The 16773-nt window shown below is 37.7% G+C and overlaps 1 protein-coding gene across 4 annotated transcripts in view; it reads left to right on the top strand.

Annotated features, from left to right (window-relative positions):
• The window catches only part of DAAM1 (dishevelled associated activator of morphogenesis 1), a 166189-nt gene extending 149705 nt beyond the window's left edge, over positions 1 to 16484 (top strand). For all 4 annotated transcript variants that reach the window (XM_026000599.2, XM_026000601.2, XM_026000600.2 and 1 more), the window contains 6 exons: positions 56 to 224; positions 3827 to 3934; positions 5905 to 5965; positions 8945 to 9076; positions 12533 to 12703; positions 13776 to 16484. In XM_026000599.2, the coding sequence (XP_025856384.1) occupies positions 56 to 224; positions 3827 to 3934; positions 5905 to 5965; positions 8945 to 9076; positions 12533 to 12703; positions 13776 to 13985 (851 nt within the window). In that variant the 3' untranslated portion in view covers positions 13986 to 16484. The remainder of the gene's footprint in view (positions 1 to 55; positions 225 to 3826; positions 3935 to 5904; positions 5966 to 8944; positions 9077 to 12532; positions 12704 to 13775) is intronic.
• Positions 16485 to 16773: the final 289 nt, after the last annotated feature.

The following is a 16773-nucleotide window of genomic DNA, read 5'->3' on the forward strand; positions in this document are numbered from 1 at the left end:
ATCACTGAGAAGTCTTGGTTGTAGTAGTTGTGTTTATGTGTGCTTTTTTTTGAAGCAATTCGTTCTGGCTCAGAAGAGGTATTTAAGAGCAGCGCGCTGAAGCAGTTGCTAGAGGTGGTTTTGGCATTTGGAAATTACATGAATAAAGGCCAAAGAGGAAATGCATATGGATTCAAGATATCCAGCCTAAACAAGATTGCTGACACAAAATCTAGTATTGACAAGTAAGTATGGTACCTTCTAACACTTGGAGGATCCAGGAGCTTACTTAGGTCAGGGCCCCTGTGGGCCTCCTGGGCCTCCCCAATACTGCAGCCTCTGGTTTGCTTGTCTCTTGCTCAGGCTTATTCTTTCTCCAGCATTGACTTCTTTATTTTCTCCTAATCTCCTAAATAACCCATTAGGCCAATTATCCTTCATCCATTTTCAGTCCCCAGGGATATTATTGTCTAAGTTTTCAGGTTTTCTTGGATAAACTTTTTTTTTTTTTTTTTAATTTTATTTATTTTTTCATGATAGTCACACAGAGAGAGAGAGAGAGGCAGAGACATAGGCAGAGGGAGAAGCAGGCTCCATATAGGGAGCCTGATGTGGGATTCGATCCCGGGTCTCCAGGATCGCGCCCTGGGCCAAAGGCAGGCGCTAAACCGCTGCGCCACCCAGGGATCCCGGATAAACTTTTTATTATGGTGTAATACACTAAAGGTAAGTCCACCAATCATAAATGTACAGCTGGATGAATTTTCACAAGTTGGACCTCTGTTTAAACTGGTGCCCAGATCAAGAAACACAATGTGACCTGTGTGCTACTGGTCTCCTCGTGACCTGAGTCATGGCCCCTCCACAGAGAACTGTGTTCCAGGGAAAAGAAAAAAACTGACAGTTGATGATAAAATGTGAAGCTTGTTGGAGTTTTAGGGTATGTCTTCCTTCCTTTATACATTGAAGCTAACAGCTATAAAAAAAATTATGAGGTATTAATATACTTTGGCTTGTTACTGTTAAGCTGCTCCTTTCAAGACTCCTCAAAATGCTTCATAGAAAGTATATTTAAGTGATTGGATTCTTGTTAGAAACACCAAGAGGTGAAAATGCTCTGGTGTCATTAACAGGTAGGATCATTAGGCATAGTAACACTAGTTTCCCTGTGAGCTGTTTCTCTAAGGTTCCTACTGACTTCAAAGCAACTTGCACAGTTGTTTCTAAGATGAACTTCTCTGCATCCAAATTCTTTTTAGAAATATGGACTGTTCACCATAATTATTGCCACTAGCAAAGCTTTTTACTCCATATTTTCTATATAATTAGTGATACATAGCATTATGGCAACCCTGAATCCATCCTATAAGAAGCAATGTGTTGTAGAGCTAAAGCTTTTTTTTTTTTTTTCTTTTTGCATCATGTAGAGATAGATTAACAAAGGACAGCTGTGCTGTCACCACCTTATTTTTAATGTAAGCACTTGATCCTTCCAGAGCAGTTTCATATTTGGTTGTGTGGAGTACATAGTCTGAGTGCTATATCACCTGTTGTCAGATAAAGAAACTGAGGCAGTGTCAAGTGGCTCATTTAGCTTGCCTAAGATCAAAGGCAAGGTATTTGGCCTCGCAGGTATATGATACCTGTTCTATTGTCCTCAGCTCTACTCAACAACAAATGGATCTTATTTGGAAGGTGTAGTAGGTAACTGCAACATCTTACCTGCATATAACGAGCAGTCACCTTTTTAAGGAAGTGTGTTCTCTTCAACTTGAGAGAACTTGCAAGTTGGAGAGGAAGAACACCTTCACTACCAGTTAGTGCCTTCCCTCCCTCTCTGTTAGCCCCTTCTTTTGTTCATCTCTCTCTGTCCCTTGATACCCTCTGCACCATCATTACTGATAACCTGGCACTTCCTTTGTGATTATCTGCTTACTGAAGTTACTATAGAATTTAATATGCGAGCTTTTTCAAAATAATAAATTAAAAACATTTCTGATCTCTTTCCTCTTCTTCCTGTGACTATTTGGTCCCTAGGAATATAGTACCAGGGGTTTATAAACCCATAGTGCCCAGCAGACTGCCTTGTGATAAGTAGTTATTCAGTGAATGTTCAGTTGAATCTGATAAGACCGCATAAGGATGGAACAGTCAGCAATGAAGGGTACATTCACTCTGCTTTAAAGGCTTGTTTCCAGTAATACCAGTGAATAAGCAGATGTATGGCTGTTGTGTGGTTTTTCATTCTTCAAGAATTTCTATTCAGTCAAATGAGGTGTTATTTGTATAGCTAACAAATGTGAATGTTTGATCTAGTACGAAATCTTTCTACACTATGAAAAGTATATGTAGTTAATTAAATTAAGTTTCTCTTAATAACAAAGCATCTCTGTGAAACAAGTGAAGAGAAATGGCTCTGTTCTTTCTTGTAATGGTAGCCAGGATTTTGCTCCCTCACGCAGCAAGCACATGGGCCAACACTTAGGTTCTGTGAACAGCAAAACTGAAATAGAAGGGTAACAGCTCAATATCTGCAAAGTAAATGGCCAGAATCACTAGCTACTGCTTTACTTTGCTGAGCTATTGTTTTCTAATTATTTCTTAAAGCAAGAAAAATAAAAGTTTTTTCACATGTGGGTCAGTTGACTCAGAGGAATGGGATTACATTGACTTTTATGAAGGTGTAGGGGTAACCAGAAATGAAAACCATTTCATTATTATGGGAAAGGAAATCGACAACTCTGCTTCCCTTTAGTTGGAGGTGCTTAGGGCTCTTGTGACTTAGCCTCATAAATTAGCAAAGTAACTGCCTTAAAATGATGAATATGTTTTTAAAAAATACATTTCTGTCCTCTTGATTATGGTAACTTTCATTAGACTAGTGGTTCTTGATCCTGGCTCTTAGAGTTACTGTGGGGGGGATTTAAAAATACCCAAGCCTGGCCCCACCTCATTCCAATGAAATAAATCTCAGGTTGGCCCAGGCATATGGGGTCCAGGGGACTGTAATGTGCATGGAGTCAGGGACAACAGGACCAGACCACCACAGCTTGGCCTAACAGAGAGTGTTATCAGACATCCACTTTTTCAACCCAGGTCAGTCAGGGTTCAGTCCTGTCACCACCAAAGACGGAGCTGGGTTATATAGTTAGGAGCTGAAGTGTTGCTAAAATTAGGAAATGGATTTTTGGCTTCAAGGATGTCCTAGCCTTGATGGCACAGTCCTGGTCCACTCCCAGGCCCAGCCCTAAACCAGGGCGCCTTCTAACTCTGACCACCCTTTGCTACACCAGCAAAACATATGAGTCAGAGGGGACAAAAGCTAGCAAAATAAATAGTTGCAGTGGTGGAGTAGTCCTCATAGAGTTGAAAAAACTTAAATGAGAATGATCAATAAATTCTTATTAGTGAGTTGCTGCTGTGTACTTTTAAATTTGAAAAATAGCTGTCCTATGCAGCAAACTAAACATCCCTCAGTCCCTGTCCCCCCCTCACTGCATCCTTCTTGGTGTGAAACTCAGGATACACCTTGTCTTTGTTAGGTATGTTCCCACTGACTGTGGTTCCAGTGCATTTCCATCATCCAGATTTTGAAGGATGCTTGTTATGAGCCACAGTAGTAAGTCTTCCCTTTTGAAAGTATATGCTTCCTTTCGTCATATAGTTATGTAAATCTCATGTAGGCTCTCCCCTTATTCCCTTCTCTTGAGAATCCCTGCCTTAAAGGGGTCTCCAAACTTTGAAACGAATGCAAGAATATAGCGTTCTTGCAGGTTCAGCTGCTTGGACATGCAAATCATATATAGATATTAACCATGTTTAATACTTTTTCCTTTTTTAATTGTAGGAACATTACACTTTTGCACTATCTCATAACTATTGTGGAAAATAAATACCCCAAGGTCCTCAATCTCAATGAAGAACTGCGGGACATTCCTCAAGCAGCAAAAGTAAAGTAAGTACTTATAGGGAATTGTTTTCGTTTTTTAAAAATCACTTGGACTGTACTTTAGTCATTGAAGTAGTTAGCTGGCATTGCATGAAGAGGGCCCTTCTGTTGGCTTTCCCCTGAATAGCATGTGAAGTAAAGTTTGAACCCCATCCAAGTCACTGAAATACGTTACATGGTTTTGAATATATATGTTTCCTAGCTCCTTTGGACTACTCCTGCATGTATTTTTTAACTTTCAGAAAACCTAATTTTCTGAATTGTTAAGAGTATAAGAAAGGAATGTGGTTTCACTAGTACTTTGAAAAGGTAGTTCTATTAATAAATACAGGTAGGAGCACCCATAGTTAATGAGGATACATAGCTAAGCAAATAGAACTTAAGTGTCAGGATGTTGCCAGTAATTTTCACATGTGCACACACTCTCAGAAACCAAGGCAGCCTTTTCATGGAAAGCAGTCTTTATGCAAATGAAGAAACTAAAAATAAAATGGAAAGTTGCCAAACTTTTGCCACAGACTTCACACCACTTTTCAGAGACTGAAGAGCAGGCAGTTTTTCTTTTTGGTCTTCCCTCCTTCTCTTGGCCCTTTAAAAATAAAATATGTGTGTGTGTGTGTGTGTGTGTGTGTGTGTGTGTGTATTTAAAACTGCATCTTTTTACAGTGAATTTGGAAAGTATGATAAGCAGGCTAATGTTTTCCCTCATTTTGTAGAATTTGGTAGAAATGCGAGACATGAAATTAAAAGGTTAAAGTAAGTAAAATATTGGTGAATTTAAAGCAAATTCATCTGAATTATCTGAGAGAATCAGGTTATAATCTCTGATGTTTAAAAGCCATCAAATAGAAAGTTTTATGGGAGAAACCCAGGAAAATTTTTCTATACCAAAAAAAAAAAAAAAAAGGAGAGACCATGAAATCTAGTTTGTACAACTTTAAGAAATATCATTAATGATTGAAATTTAAGCCATTACCAGGGTACCTGGCTGGCTCTGTCAGTAGAACATGCCACTCTTGATTGAGTTGAGTTTGAGCCTCACGTTGGGTATACAGATTACTTAAAAATAATCCTTTTAGGTATTTTTAGGCATCCTTTTAGGGGTGCCCAGGTTGCTTCAGTCTTCAGCTCAGGTCATAATCCCAGGGTCCTGAGATCAAGCCCTGCATTGGGCTCCCTGCTTGGACGGGATCCTGCTTCTCCCACTCCCTCTGCTCTCTCTCTCTTATGCTCTCTCAAATAAATAAATAAAATCTTAAAAAAAAAAATTATTAAAAAAAAAGAAATCTAAGCCATCACCTTGTAATGTTCACATGACCAGAGCTTTGGTGAAAAGCAATGTACTGGGGATCCCTGGGTGGCTCAGCAGTTTAGCACCTGCCTTTGGCCCAGGGCGCGATCCTGGAGTCCTGGAATTGAGTCCTGCGTCGGGTTCCCAGCGTGGAGCCTGCTTCTCCCTCTGCCTGTGTCTCCGCCTCTCTCTCTCTCTCTCTCTGTCTATCACGAATAAATAAGTAAATAAATAAATCTTAAAAACAAAAGAAGAAAAGCAAATGTACTGATTACAAAGAGTACAATATGAGCATGATTGTGGATAAGACAGTTTTTTTACTTGTTCGAAGGGAGCCACATAATGGCAAAAAGCTTATTTCCACATATAATAATTTGCTTAAGTGAGATTTGTGTTAGGTTGAAACATGAAGTATTTTTGTAGAGATGGGAGACATTTGTATTCTATTTTAATTTTATTTTTAATAAAATATACCTGCTATTTGTGGGAAACAAAAGCCATAATTCCATATCTAAATTCCATAAGTTTAAAAATTTGTTATTCTGTGAGATCTGAGCAATAAAGGGAATTTTAAGCATTTAAAATAAACTAGAGTGGGACTTCCAAGCATGAGATATGTAAACCATCATCTATCTAATACATGTAAGTCACATGTTGCTTACTAAAATATTGCTGTTTACAACAGCATGACTGAGCTGGACAAAGAAATAAATACCTTGAGAAGTGGCCTAAAAGCAGTAGAGATGGTGAGTATGCATTTCTTCTAATTCCCAGTCTCTTCACTACCTCAGGGGGCTGATGATGTCCAACAAGGTAATATGCGCAGAGAAAAACATTTATTGATTAAAAAAATAAATAAGTAGGAAAACAACAGCAATAAAGAAATAAAGGCAGGTTGTGTCCCTCCGGTGACTCAGCTGCCAATGTCATGGGGGTATCCCAGGAGCAGGAACTGGGAAGCTAGACCTAGGGTTGTACCAATTTCCTACCTGTAAGGTAGGACTCATTAAAGTGGTTTGGGCAAGATAATCTTCAAGGATCTGCTCGGTGTCCATGTTCTATTAATAAGTAATAAGTAATGTTCTTTCTTAATAGAGCAGTGGAATACCTCTGTTGTCTCAGAGTTGGTCCTTTAGGGAGTATTTATTGAACAAACCCTTGGATACACAGTCCATTCTCAAGGCAAGAGGTCATGACGATTCAGAATCCTTGCCCTCCAGGTATTGCAATAGCCAAGAGCAGCCGGTCCAGCAAATGTTCACATTTACTCAGCCTGGCCACATCCAGATAAGCACAGTGATTACAAAAGTGCCTTAAGGAAGAAGAGTGGATTTAGGTTAGTCCAAATCTTATGGAATGATGGGCATTTATTAGAGGAAGCTTCTCTTCTCACCGAAATGAACTTTGAGCTGTGGCTTAGGAGGGTGGAGTGAACTTAAGTACATAGGAGCAAAAGTTGTCCCTGGTATGCAGAACACCATGTGCTAGGTCTCCGTGGAAGGAAAGCAGGCCACACTGCTGGAGGCAGAGGAGTCAATGTGCTTAAACATGACTGTGGCAGTGGAGTGCCACATGGGTACCATGCAGTGCTGCCTTGGGCGAGGAGGCAGGTCAGGATGAGAAACCTGTTCAGGAGAGTGGTCCTCACTCCAGTCTGCCATTGACAAAGGAGACTGCTCTGCAGGCAGCTTGGAAGGGTGCCCCTCTCTTAAGTACCTTTCAAATTATTTATCGGTAATAATAACATGAGGACCCTCCTTCTTTTCTTTTTTTAATATTACTATTAATATTACAAAAATTACAGTTTTACAACTGTACCATAGAGAGCGGTTGACTTCATTAAAGACATAATTAACAAAAGTTAAAGTCACCATGTCTGACCATTTTCTGTTTGTTTTTAACAAATTAGGGAGCATGTAAGGCTTTTTCCCCCCTTTTTGGGGGTGGGGAATAATCTTTCAAAAGTAAAGGAAATGAACTGAATGAAATCTTGTTCCACCAACCCCAATGGGCCTAAACATTGGTGAGCAAGTAGGGTGGTCCTTCTCAGGTTTCAGAAGCCAAACTGGTTAAGGGCAGTTTGGGATGAGGTTCATCTTATAGCCTTCACTTGGTCCCATTTCCTCCCAGTGGAAGGTTTTCTCGAGACTAGTATGACAGTTATGACAGTCCTAAAGCCTAATAATGGATGCTCTGACCTTTGCATCTAAGCTAGTTCAGAGCAAGGCATGGGGAGGGGCCCTGGTGGAAAGGAAGTTTGGAGGAAGTTTTGGGTTTGTTAAAAGTAGTTTTGCTGAAATCACTTCAGCACTTGTCATGTACACTGTAAAACACTTTTCATAGGAAAGGGGCTACAGAAACCTCCTCCTCCCCCTGGCAGCATACATGTTAAGTTGTAGCACTAGAAGGAAATATTGAGAGGTAGACGTTGGCCTGTCTAAATATTCATGTATCCTAATTATGCTTTACACGAATTGATTATATTGTTTGAAGATATCAAAGATGGATTTCTAAATTCAGTCTGAAAGGAAATTATACACTAATGAAATACTTTAAAATTGCTTGTATATCTCTATACCTCACATCCATACATGCTCACTTTCAAGGCCAAAGTAGTAGAATTGGGGCAATTTATTCCAATCAGAGCAAGTTCCATATTTTATAACTTTCCAATCTGTTATTTCATTGATTCTCATGGTGATGTGGATATTGCCTGCTTTTTACAAGTGAAGAAACTGAGGCCCAAGCCACTTGTCATGGATAAGAACCAAATCAGTGGTAGAACTGAATCAGAACCCATAGCCTGTGACTTCTCTACTCCTACTCATAGTACCTCCGCCAAAACAGTTACAGAAGAAAATAGATCTAGATTGAGTCAGTTGGTGCCCAGCACGGTTATTGCTGAGACTGTGGAGTCAGACAGACCTGAGTTCAAAATCTAGCTCTATCACATATCAGCTACTTGACTTTGAGCTAAGAATTTCATCCCTCTAAGCGTCAATTTATGTGTCTATACAATGAAGATAATAATCCCTCACACACAAAGGGTAGGATTAGGAAAGTGCATCTGGCAATGGTTGAAATTAATTACTAAGATTAGATTTGAATAATTTGTGTGTTCATCACCCTGGTAATGAAGTATACAGATAATTTAATAAGACACTGACTAATACTCTTACAGGTAGGTAACCTGTTCACAAAAACAAAATGGTATAGACAGGAAGAAAAATGGTAGATGATTATGGTGCCAAACACTGTTGAAATTCCACTGACCCAGATGTCCTCATGTAGAAAGTCAGAAGACTTGGCCAGAGGGAAAGAAAGAAAAAGCAAGGAACCAGAATTCTGAGCACAGAATACCGACAATTGACTTGTCTTGCTTTTAGTCACATGTCTTTTGAACCCAATTTGCTCTCCTTATTTAACTTCTATTTACTTTCTACAAATGCTAATCTACTTACGTCCTGAAGCCAGTATAAGAAATCACATTGATGAAGTACTCAGATGATTGACTAAATTGCTGTTTGCAAATATGGGTGCGCACGCACAGGGGCATGGCTCTTTCGTGGTAGATAGAAGGTCTGTGGGACCTAGGGTATCGCAAAGTGTTCAGAGTAGGTTTGATGTACTTGCCATTCTTATTAAATTTGAGGAATATGGAAAAGTAGACATGATGTATCAGCGTTTGAAACCTGCCTTCACACTATCTACTTCCTGTGTTTAAGGAGCTGGAATATCAGAAGTCTCAGCCCCCACAGCCCGGAGATAAGTTTGTGTCTGTTGTCAGCCAGTTCATTACAGTAGCCAGCTTCAGTTTCTCTGATGTTGAAGACCTCCTAGCAGAAGCTAAAGACCTGGTAAGTTTGCTGATGCATACTTACTGTTATTTAACAGGGCTAATACTTGCAGATACTCTACATTTTCATAACTAGGACTGTGATCAATTGAAGCACATTCTTTTTGTCTAACTGGCCTGTGTTGCCTTTAGGTTAGCAAGACCTCAGAGTATCTAAATGGTGTAAAACCAGTAAATATTTTCTGATTTTCTCTTGATTGATACTGGATTAAAGTATTTATCTCTGGGAACCAGAAAAGAGTAGATCATGAAAACCAGAGGCAGGACAGAATGTGAGATGAGATATGACCAAGGTCACATGTCTCAGTTACCTGTATGTTATATGCTCTCCTGAGATAGAGACTTAGGGCACGATATTCCCTCTTAAAATCTCCAGCAGAACTTATTAAAGGAGATACAGTTTAATTCACAGCCTCATAACAAGAAGCATATGTTTTAATAATACAGTACCTTTTATGACTTTTTTCTATTTCAAAATTTTGTTTTTCTCTAAAGGAAATGTTTTCATTGGCTAATAACTAGGACCTTAACTCCTCCCCCTTTCGCTATTTCCTCTTCCAAAACTACACATCTATATACATAGACATGTACACATTCTCTCATTTTTCTCTCACCCTCCTCCTTCTCATTGTTAACAAGTGATCTTAAGCCTCTACTCCATGCGTCCTGTCGAGTTCTTCCACACTGCTCATCTCTCAGTTGCCACAGTAGTCTTTTGCTTTAACTTGATCTTTGAAGCTTAGTGATGGATGTCATTTCCCAGTAGTCCTCTGTTTAGTAATAGATATAGATGATTATTTATAGTGTACATACATAACTGCTGAAAGTTCAGAAGAAGATGGTATTAGGATACATTAGCTAGTCTCAACAGTAAACCCCACCTCCAACATTATTAAATAAATGGAAAGATGATACATGTTCAGATGACTGCTGTTAAAAGTCCAGTTTCTGCTATCCCGTGATTGATGTCCCCAACCTCTGCTGTGAGAGACCCCACTCATGTCTTATGCATCCCTCCTACTCTGGATGATACAGATCTGTAAAGGAAAGCACTCCCCTCCCCCAACCAAACCAGGCAATATAGAATCTACTTCCTGAGGGCTCAAACATTTTTATAAGAATCAACTGTACAGTTAATTTTTTATGTAAAAACACATGATTATGCACCACCTACTATTTTTTTAAGATTTTAGTGTGGGAACTTTAGTCTGGAACTAGTTTTCTTCATATTTCTAAGACTAAAATATACATGACTTCATCATCACTGGAATTCCTAGATAAAAAGATCATTCATGATGACTTGAAGTGCATGAACTTGAATGTTTAGAAACTCAGTTGTAGGACATCTAATGCCATTTTGTTCATACCAGAACTTTTAGAAATTAGCTTATAAAGCCATGAAGGCGAGCTAGATCTTTGTGTGTGGCATGTGAAAAATGTATTCTCCCTAAAGAACTCTGATTTCTAATAGAATATTTCCAAATAAGTAAAATATTGAGAACAACTCAGTGAAGAAGGAAATGGCAAAAGAACACTTTTCTTATAAACTTAAAGATATGAAATAACAATATGTCATACACATTTATGACTTAGTAATTGTTTTATTTCCTAATAAATATTGAGGGAGAATTGGGGGAAGGTGATCAAAAGGTACATACTTACAGTTATATGATAGGTAAGTATAGGGGTTGTAATATACAATGTGATGATTGTAGTTAACACTGCTGCATACTGTGTTTGAAAGTTATTAGGGGGATCCCTGGGTGGCGCAGCGGTTTGGCGCCTGCCTTTGGCCCAGGGTGCGATCCTGGAGACCCGGGATCGAATCCCACATCGGGCTCCCGGTGCATGGAACCTGCTTCTCCCTCTGCCTATGTCTCTGCCTTTCTCTCTCTCTCTCTCTCTCTGTGACTATCATAAATAAAAAATAAAAAAAAAAAAGATTTTATTTAAAAAAAAAAAAAGAAAGTTATTAGGAGAGTAGACCCTTTTGTATGTATCTGTATGAGGTGATGGATATTAACTAAACTTCTTGTGGTAATCATTTCATGATATATTGAAGTCAAGAGAGTATGCTGCATACCTTAATTATATACAGTGCTATATGTCAATTAAATTTCAGTAAAACTAGGGGAAAAAATAAACACTGAAAACATTTCCTATAGGGAGTTCGTATTACTGAAATATGAGAAAAAATATAATAAAGGCAAGTAATGCAAGAAAAATAAAAGCAATTGGAAAGTCTTGGGTTGGGGGCACTGCATAAACACTTCATAGTTTAAATAAGAAAATAAAAGATCTGGAAAATGTTAAATAGTTGATTAGGCATAGGAATGAGAATTTATTTGACTCTGAAGCTGGAAGCACCTTCCTTAGTAGCTTGGAAGTAATAGCATTAGATTCTTAAAGAGTAAAAAAAATTCTAACAAACACTATGGCTGGTATTGAACATTATTTGGATAGTCATGATACCGCTAAGACCCCTTAAAAGTATGCAATCTTGAGCAATGAAGATAACTACCAAGAGAACTAAAACTAGAATAATACAGCATAAGGAATATAGTCAAGAATATTGTAATAACATTTAGTGACTGATGGAGACTGCACTTTTCCTGGTGAGCACCGAGTACTGAATAGAGTTGTTGAATCATTATGTTGTATGCCTGAAACTAATAGAACATAGTATGTTAATTATACTTCATTTTAAATAATTAAAATATTAAATGGCACATTCATTGGTCCAAAGGGGAAAAAAACTGGAGACTGGAAATACTATTTTGTTACTATATACATATATTTGTATTAATTTTTTTAAATTATCCCTTAATATTTTACATTTTAGCTGTTTTGAAAGGAGTTCTCTCTAACAAAGGATCTGGAATAAAATCATATTCTCAGTCATAAATTTTGGGTTGCATTAATGATTCCTTAGTCCGTGACTGTTTTCTAACTGAGGCCCAGGAAATATCACAATACTGGCATTACTTAGGATTAGGAAAAGCAGCTAAGAAGCACTGGATCCCATTTGCTTTTGATATTAACCATATGGCACTAATAAATGATATTAAACTACTTCAAAGAAAAGTTAAAAGTACAAGTTTCCCTACCCCTGCCGAGTTTGCTATTAGTTTTATGTCTTGAGTGCTCTGCCCTATGATATTTTGCTTTCTTGTTTTTACTACTGTTTAGTTAATAAAAAGTCAGAGCAGGTAATCATTGGTGTTAAGCTGAATTGAGGTGGAAAAGAATAAATGGTTTCAAAAGTCGAGGAGTATTAAATTTTTTACCTTAGAAATGATTGACAGGCCTGTTAAGCAGCCAAAGATAAATACAGGCTCACTAAAATCCAGCAAGTTATATCTGACTCTATTTGAGCTTTAGTACTTCTAGAGAGATTTCTATTTGATCACTGAATTCTCTTGAAATCCTGAACTTCTTAAAACCTACTTTTTTCCAGTTTACTAAAGCGGTGAAACACTTTGGAGAAGAGGCTGGCAAAATCCAGCCGGATGAGTTCTTTGGCATTTTTGATCAGTTTCTTCAAGCTGTGTCAGAAGCCAAACAAGAGAATGAAAATATGAGAAAGAAGAAGGAGGAGGAAGAACGGCGTGCTCGCATGGAAGCTCAGGTAAGAAAATGGTGAAATTGGCCATTTCCACCTCCTAGAAAGTCCAACGCTGCAGCTCCTTGGTTTGTAGACAGCACTCCAGTGTGCCAGCAGGGAGAAGGGCATCTACTCTCTAGAATGCTGCTGGGAGTGTAGATCGGTATAAGCGTAATCTGGCAATATAGATCCAAAGCCTGAAAAAATACATCTATATCCTCTGATATGAGGTTTCATTTCTTAGAAATTATTCTAAAGAAATAATCAAAAATTTACACAAAGGGAATAGCAGTCTTTGCAATACCTCAACATGGAAACAACCTAAATGTTTACTGACCAGTTGTTAGCTTTAAATGATGATAATAGCTACATAATGGGATATTTATGCAGTCCTTAAAAGTCACATTTTCAAAGAATATTTATTAGTGGAAGAAAGCTTACAAAATTATTTATATGTGAAACCCTTTTTTTAAATAAGGTAAGTGTTAATAAGGAAAATGATAGTGCTGGGCTATACCCTGACAGGTTTACAGTGGTTATCTCTTAACAGTAGAATTAGAGATGGTCTTCACCCTTCTGTTTATATGAATTATCTAAATCTTCTATAATGTACCTGTATAATTTGCCTTTTAATTATATTAATTCATGTGTAGCAGGCTCCAAGTAGCCACAGGAGATACAAGCTAAGCCTTTGATAAGAGGAACATGGCCCGACGAGCATTTGCTTTGGTTTCTCTGTACCATCAAAGAAACCAGTATCTGGGGACTGCTAAGTGATAACTTTCTGGTTCCATTATAACAATATGAATGGCTTCAATTGCTCTTATTTTAACTAGAGTATCATGAGGTTTACCTAGATTCTAGATGGTGAGTGTCTAATCACAAAGTAGTGGCCATCTTTCTTCATTATTCATTTCTTCTACAATGAGACCTCAAGTCCCAGTTCCCTCTCTCTTGTAACATCTGAGGGGATTAGCGGGCATGGGTGCACGTGGATAGTTATGACTGAAGTATTGTCATATCTCATGGACTTCATCTCCCCTGAAAACAAAACAACACTTTGGCACTTCTCTAAGAGGTTGCTTTCTATTTGCAGCTCAAGGAACAACGTGAAAGGGAACGTAAAATGAGGAAAGCAAAAGAGAATAGTGAAGAAGGCGGAGAGTTCGATGACCTGGTTTCAGCTCTACGCTCAGGGGAAGTGTTTGACAAAGACCTTTCTAAACTGAAACGGAACCGCAAGCGTATTACCAACCAGATGACGGACAGCAGCCGAGAGAGACCTGTCACAAAACTTAATTTCTAACTTTCCTTGGATACTTTTTTAGAAAGCTCATTAGCAGCCCTTTGAAGTGACTAGAACTTTTCATTACACTGCCTTGCAATCCAAACAGTGGCAATTTCTTCCTCCATCTGTGAGTGAGTGCGCGAATGTGTGTATGTAAATGTATGTGTACATATATATTAAAAAAATGTATATAGGAGTCTGAGTGTTGTCTAGAGACCTAAATGTATGGTTAAAAAAAAAAATCTATGTTAATGTATGTGCTCAGAAACCTTTTGTGTATGCATTTGTATTGGATATGGCTCACTTTCTTCCCCTGAACACCACGGCTGTTCAGAAGCACAATACTATCTCCTGAAAGAGATGACAGAGACATTCCCTACACTAAAAAAGAAAAACAAAAGCAAAAAAAAAAAAAAAGGCTTGAGAAATATTTTATGGTTTCCAAGCTTGATATAATTTAAAATTATTTTCATTGGTGAAACTGGTGTTGGAAAAATATATATTTAAAATGGTTTTTGATAGTTGACAATGCGATGCTGGTGTATTGCATCAGTAATTGATAGGACCAGCTTAGAATTTCTGACGTTGGTGTAGGGGTACAGTCTATAAATGTTTATTGAGAACATCTTGCACACAATCTGAATTACGTAGAATGTCAGTCAGACTTTTTTTTTATATATTTAGAACTTGGGCATCAATTTTTTTTTCTCTAATTTCATCGAGTTCTCTGCCAAGCACTCTTGAAGATTTCTTTACATTGCTTTTGAAAAAAGAACACTATTTATCTAAATGCAATTCATGCTCTTGTTAAAGAACAAGATTCAGAATGTTCTAACAATATAGATATATAAATTTTAAAAATAAAATTTCCCACTAAGACCTAAAAGGAGGAATTCTCTGAAAGGATAAAAATTATTTAAATTTCTTTATGGGGTGCCTTCCCCCCCCCCCGCTTTCTGTTTTGTAAGACAAGCTGCATTTTCTGTCAGCATAGGTCTGGACTAAAGGACACTTAGTGAATGCATGAAATGTCAACAACACCAACAGAGATGCCAAGATCTATTTATCTCTAAGTATGTTTGAAGTGATTTGTTGTTTATATGTTGTCATTTTAAATTGTGTGTCAGTAAAGCTACCTGTAAAATTTCAGTCCAAAAGATAAAGCTCTCAGGGAGAAATGAATAAAAACAATGAACATTAGAAAATAAAATATAGATGCTTACCATTAACCTACCAACTCTTAATATCCTTAAATTATATATAAAGAGGACTGTTACTTTTTTTTTTTTAGCTTTGCTTTATTTATTTGTAGTGGGGGAGGGGGGCTAAGATTCTCTCTCTCTCTTTTTTTTTTTTTTTTCCTATCAATCCTGTTGTGGTTGGGTTTCCTGTGGAGAGAGTAGTTTGTCCTGTTGCACTAGAACATTATTTACTCACTAAATTGAGTTTTTCAGTCAATTAACAAATATTTATTAAACACCTACTATGTGCCAGGCTTAGTAGGGCTACAGTGATAAGCAAGACAAAGTCCCTACCCCCACAGAGCTTATGTTCTAATGGGGATAAAGGGGTGAATAGAATACCGATATGCGCTGTACAGGAATCATGCTATTTAAAAATGATTTGTATAAACTGTAATGCTTAGTGCAGATGGCAAGGTCTCTGCACTATGTTAAAGCTGTGAAATAGTGCTCTAAGAGTTGTCAAGAGCAGTGGTTTTACATTTTCCCCCCCATCATTGCAAACTTAGAGACTTTCTACCCATTTTATGGAAGTAAATGACTCTAGCAAATAAAACGGTCATAAACTCCCAGCAGAGATTGTGCCCCCAGCCCCTAGTTACCAAGGTCTGCCAATACACCCAGTTAAAGGTGCAAAGACTTTGCTCAAAAAGGCTTGGAGATGAGGAATGGGAGATGCTGATGGATGTGTCTATTCCTTAACAAAAGTGCCTCTATCTTTTTTTCTATTTATAGCAGGAGAAATTTGGTCTGGCTCAGTTTTGGAACTGTATTTTGAAAATGGCTTTGTTTTACAGTTTAAGGAATGGACAAGTGGGTGGAGTGTCACATAAAGGAGCAAGTTCGTGTAGCATGTCCCTCTTGCCCTTGTAATCCTTCTCATTTTGATACGGCCATCCTGGTAGGCCTTTACCATTTCCATTTTTGGTTTCTTTTCCCCAAAAGCTTTGTGCAGGTAATTCCATGTGCCATTGTTGAAAAAAAAAAAATCTACTTTTTAGATTGGTGCTGGTGTAAGTAGCCACTTTTCTCTCTTGGGTGTGTATTTTAAAGTTTTTTGTTTGTTTTTTTAAATTAATGCCAAAAAGAAAGCATTATAATTTGTAAACTTAATTATATGTCTTGTATCTTACTAGCTTAGTAGTTGGAACCACTTAGTCTTTAGGTGCAAGACTGTTGTTATAGTACCAAGAAAAAAAAGTTGTATGTGTTATGAGATTGTACATCTTTTTTTAAAAAAGCAATATGCAATAAAGAGATGAATTCATTGGGTGTATATGCTTTCTATGAGTTATTAAAACAACATTATCAAACTTTTTTGTACTTTGCACTATTTAGATATTGCAAATTGCTTACTAAGTCAAAAATGCATATTTTTTAGCTTGTACATACTGGACCTAGAAGGATAGAGTTTTCTATGGTAGCGTTCAGTATGTTCACAGATTACTATATATGCGACCTCTTTTTCTAACATTTCTATAACCTCTTTGTATGACTCCAGAGAGTTACACAGTTTCTCAGTAGCGCTACTGGTAAAATTATTCAACTGGTGGTATAGAAAAGAA

This window comes from Vulpes vulpes, chromosome 6 (genome assembly GCF_048418805.1).
Source record: "Vulpes vulpes isolate BD-2025 chromosome 6, VulVul3, whole genome shotgun sequence".
NCBI lineage: Eukaryota > Metazoa > Chordata > Mammalia > Carnivora > Canidae > Vulpes > Vulpes vulpes.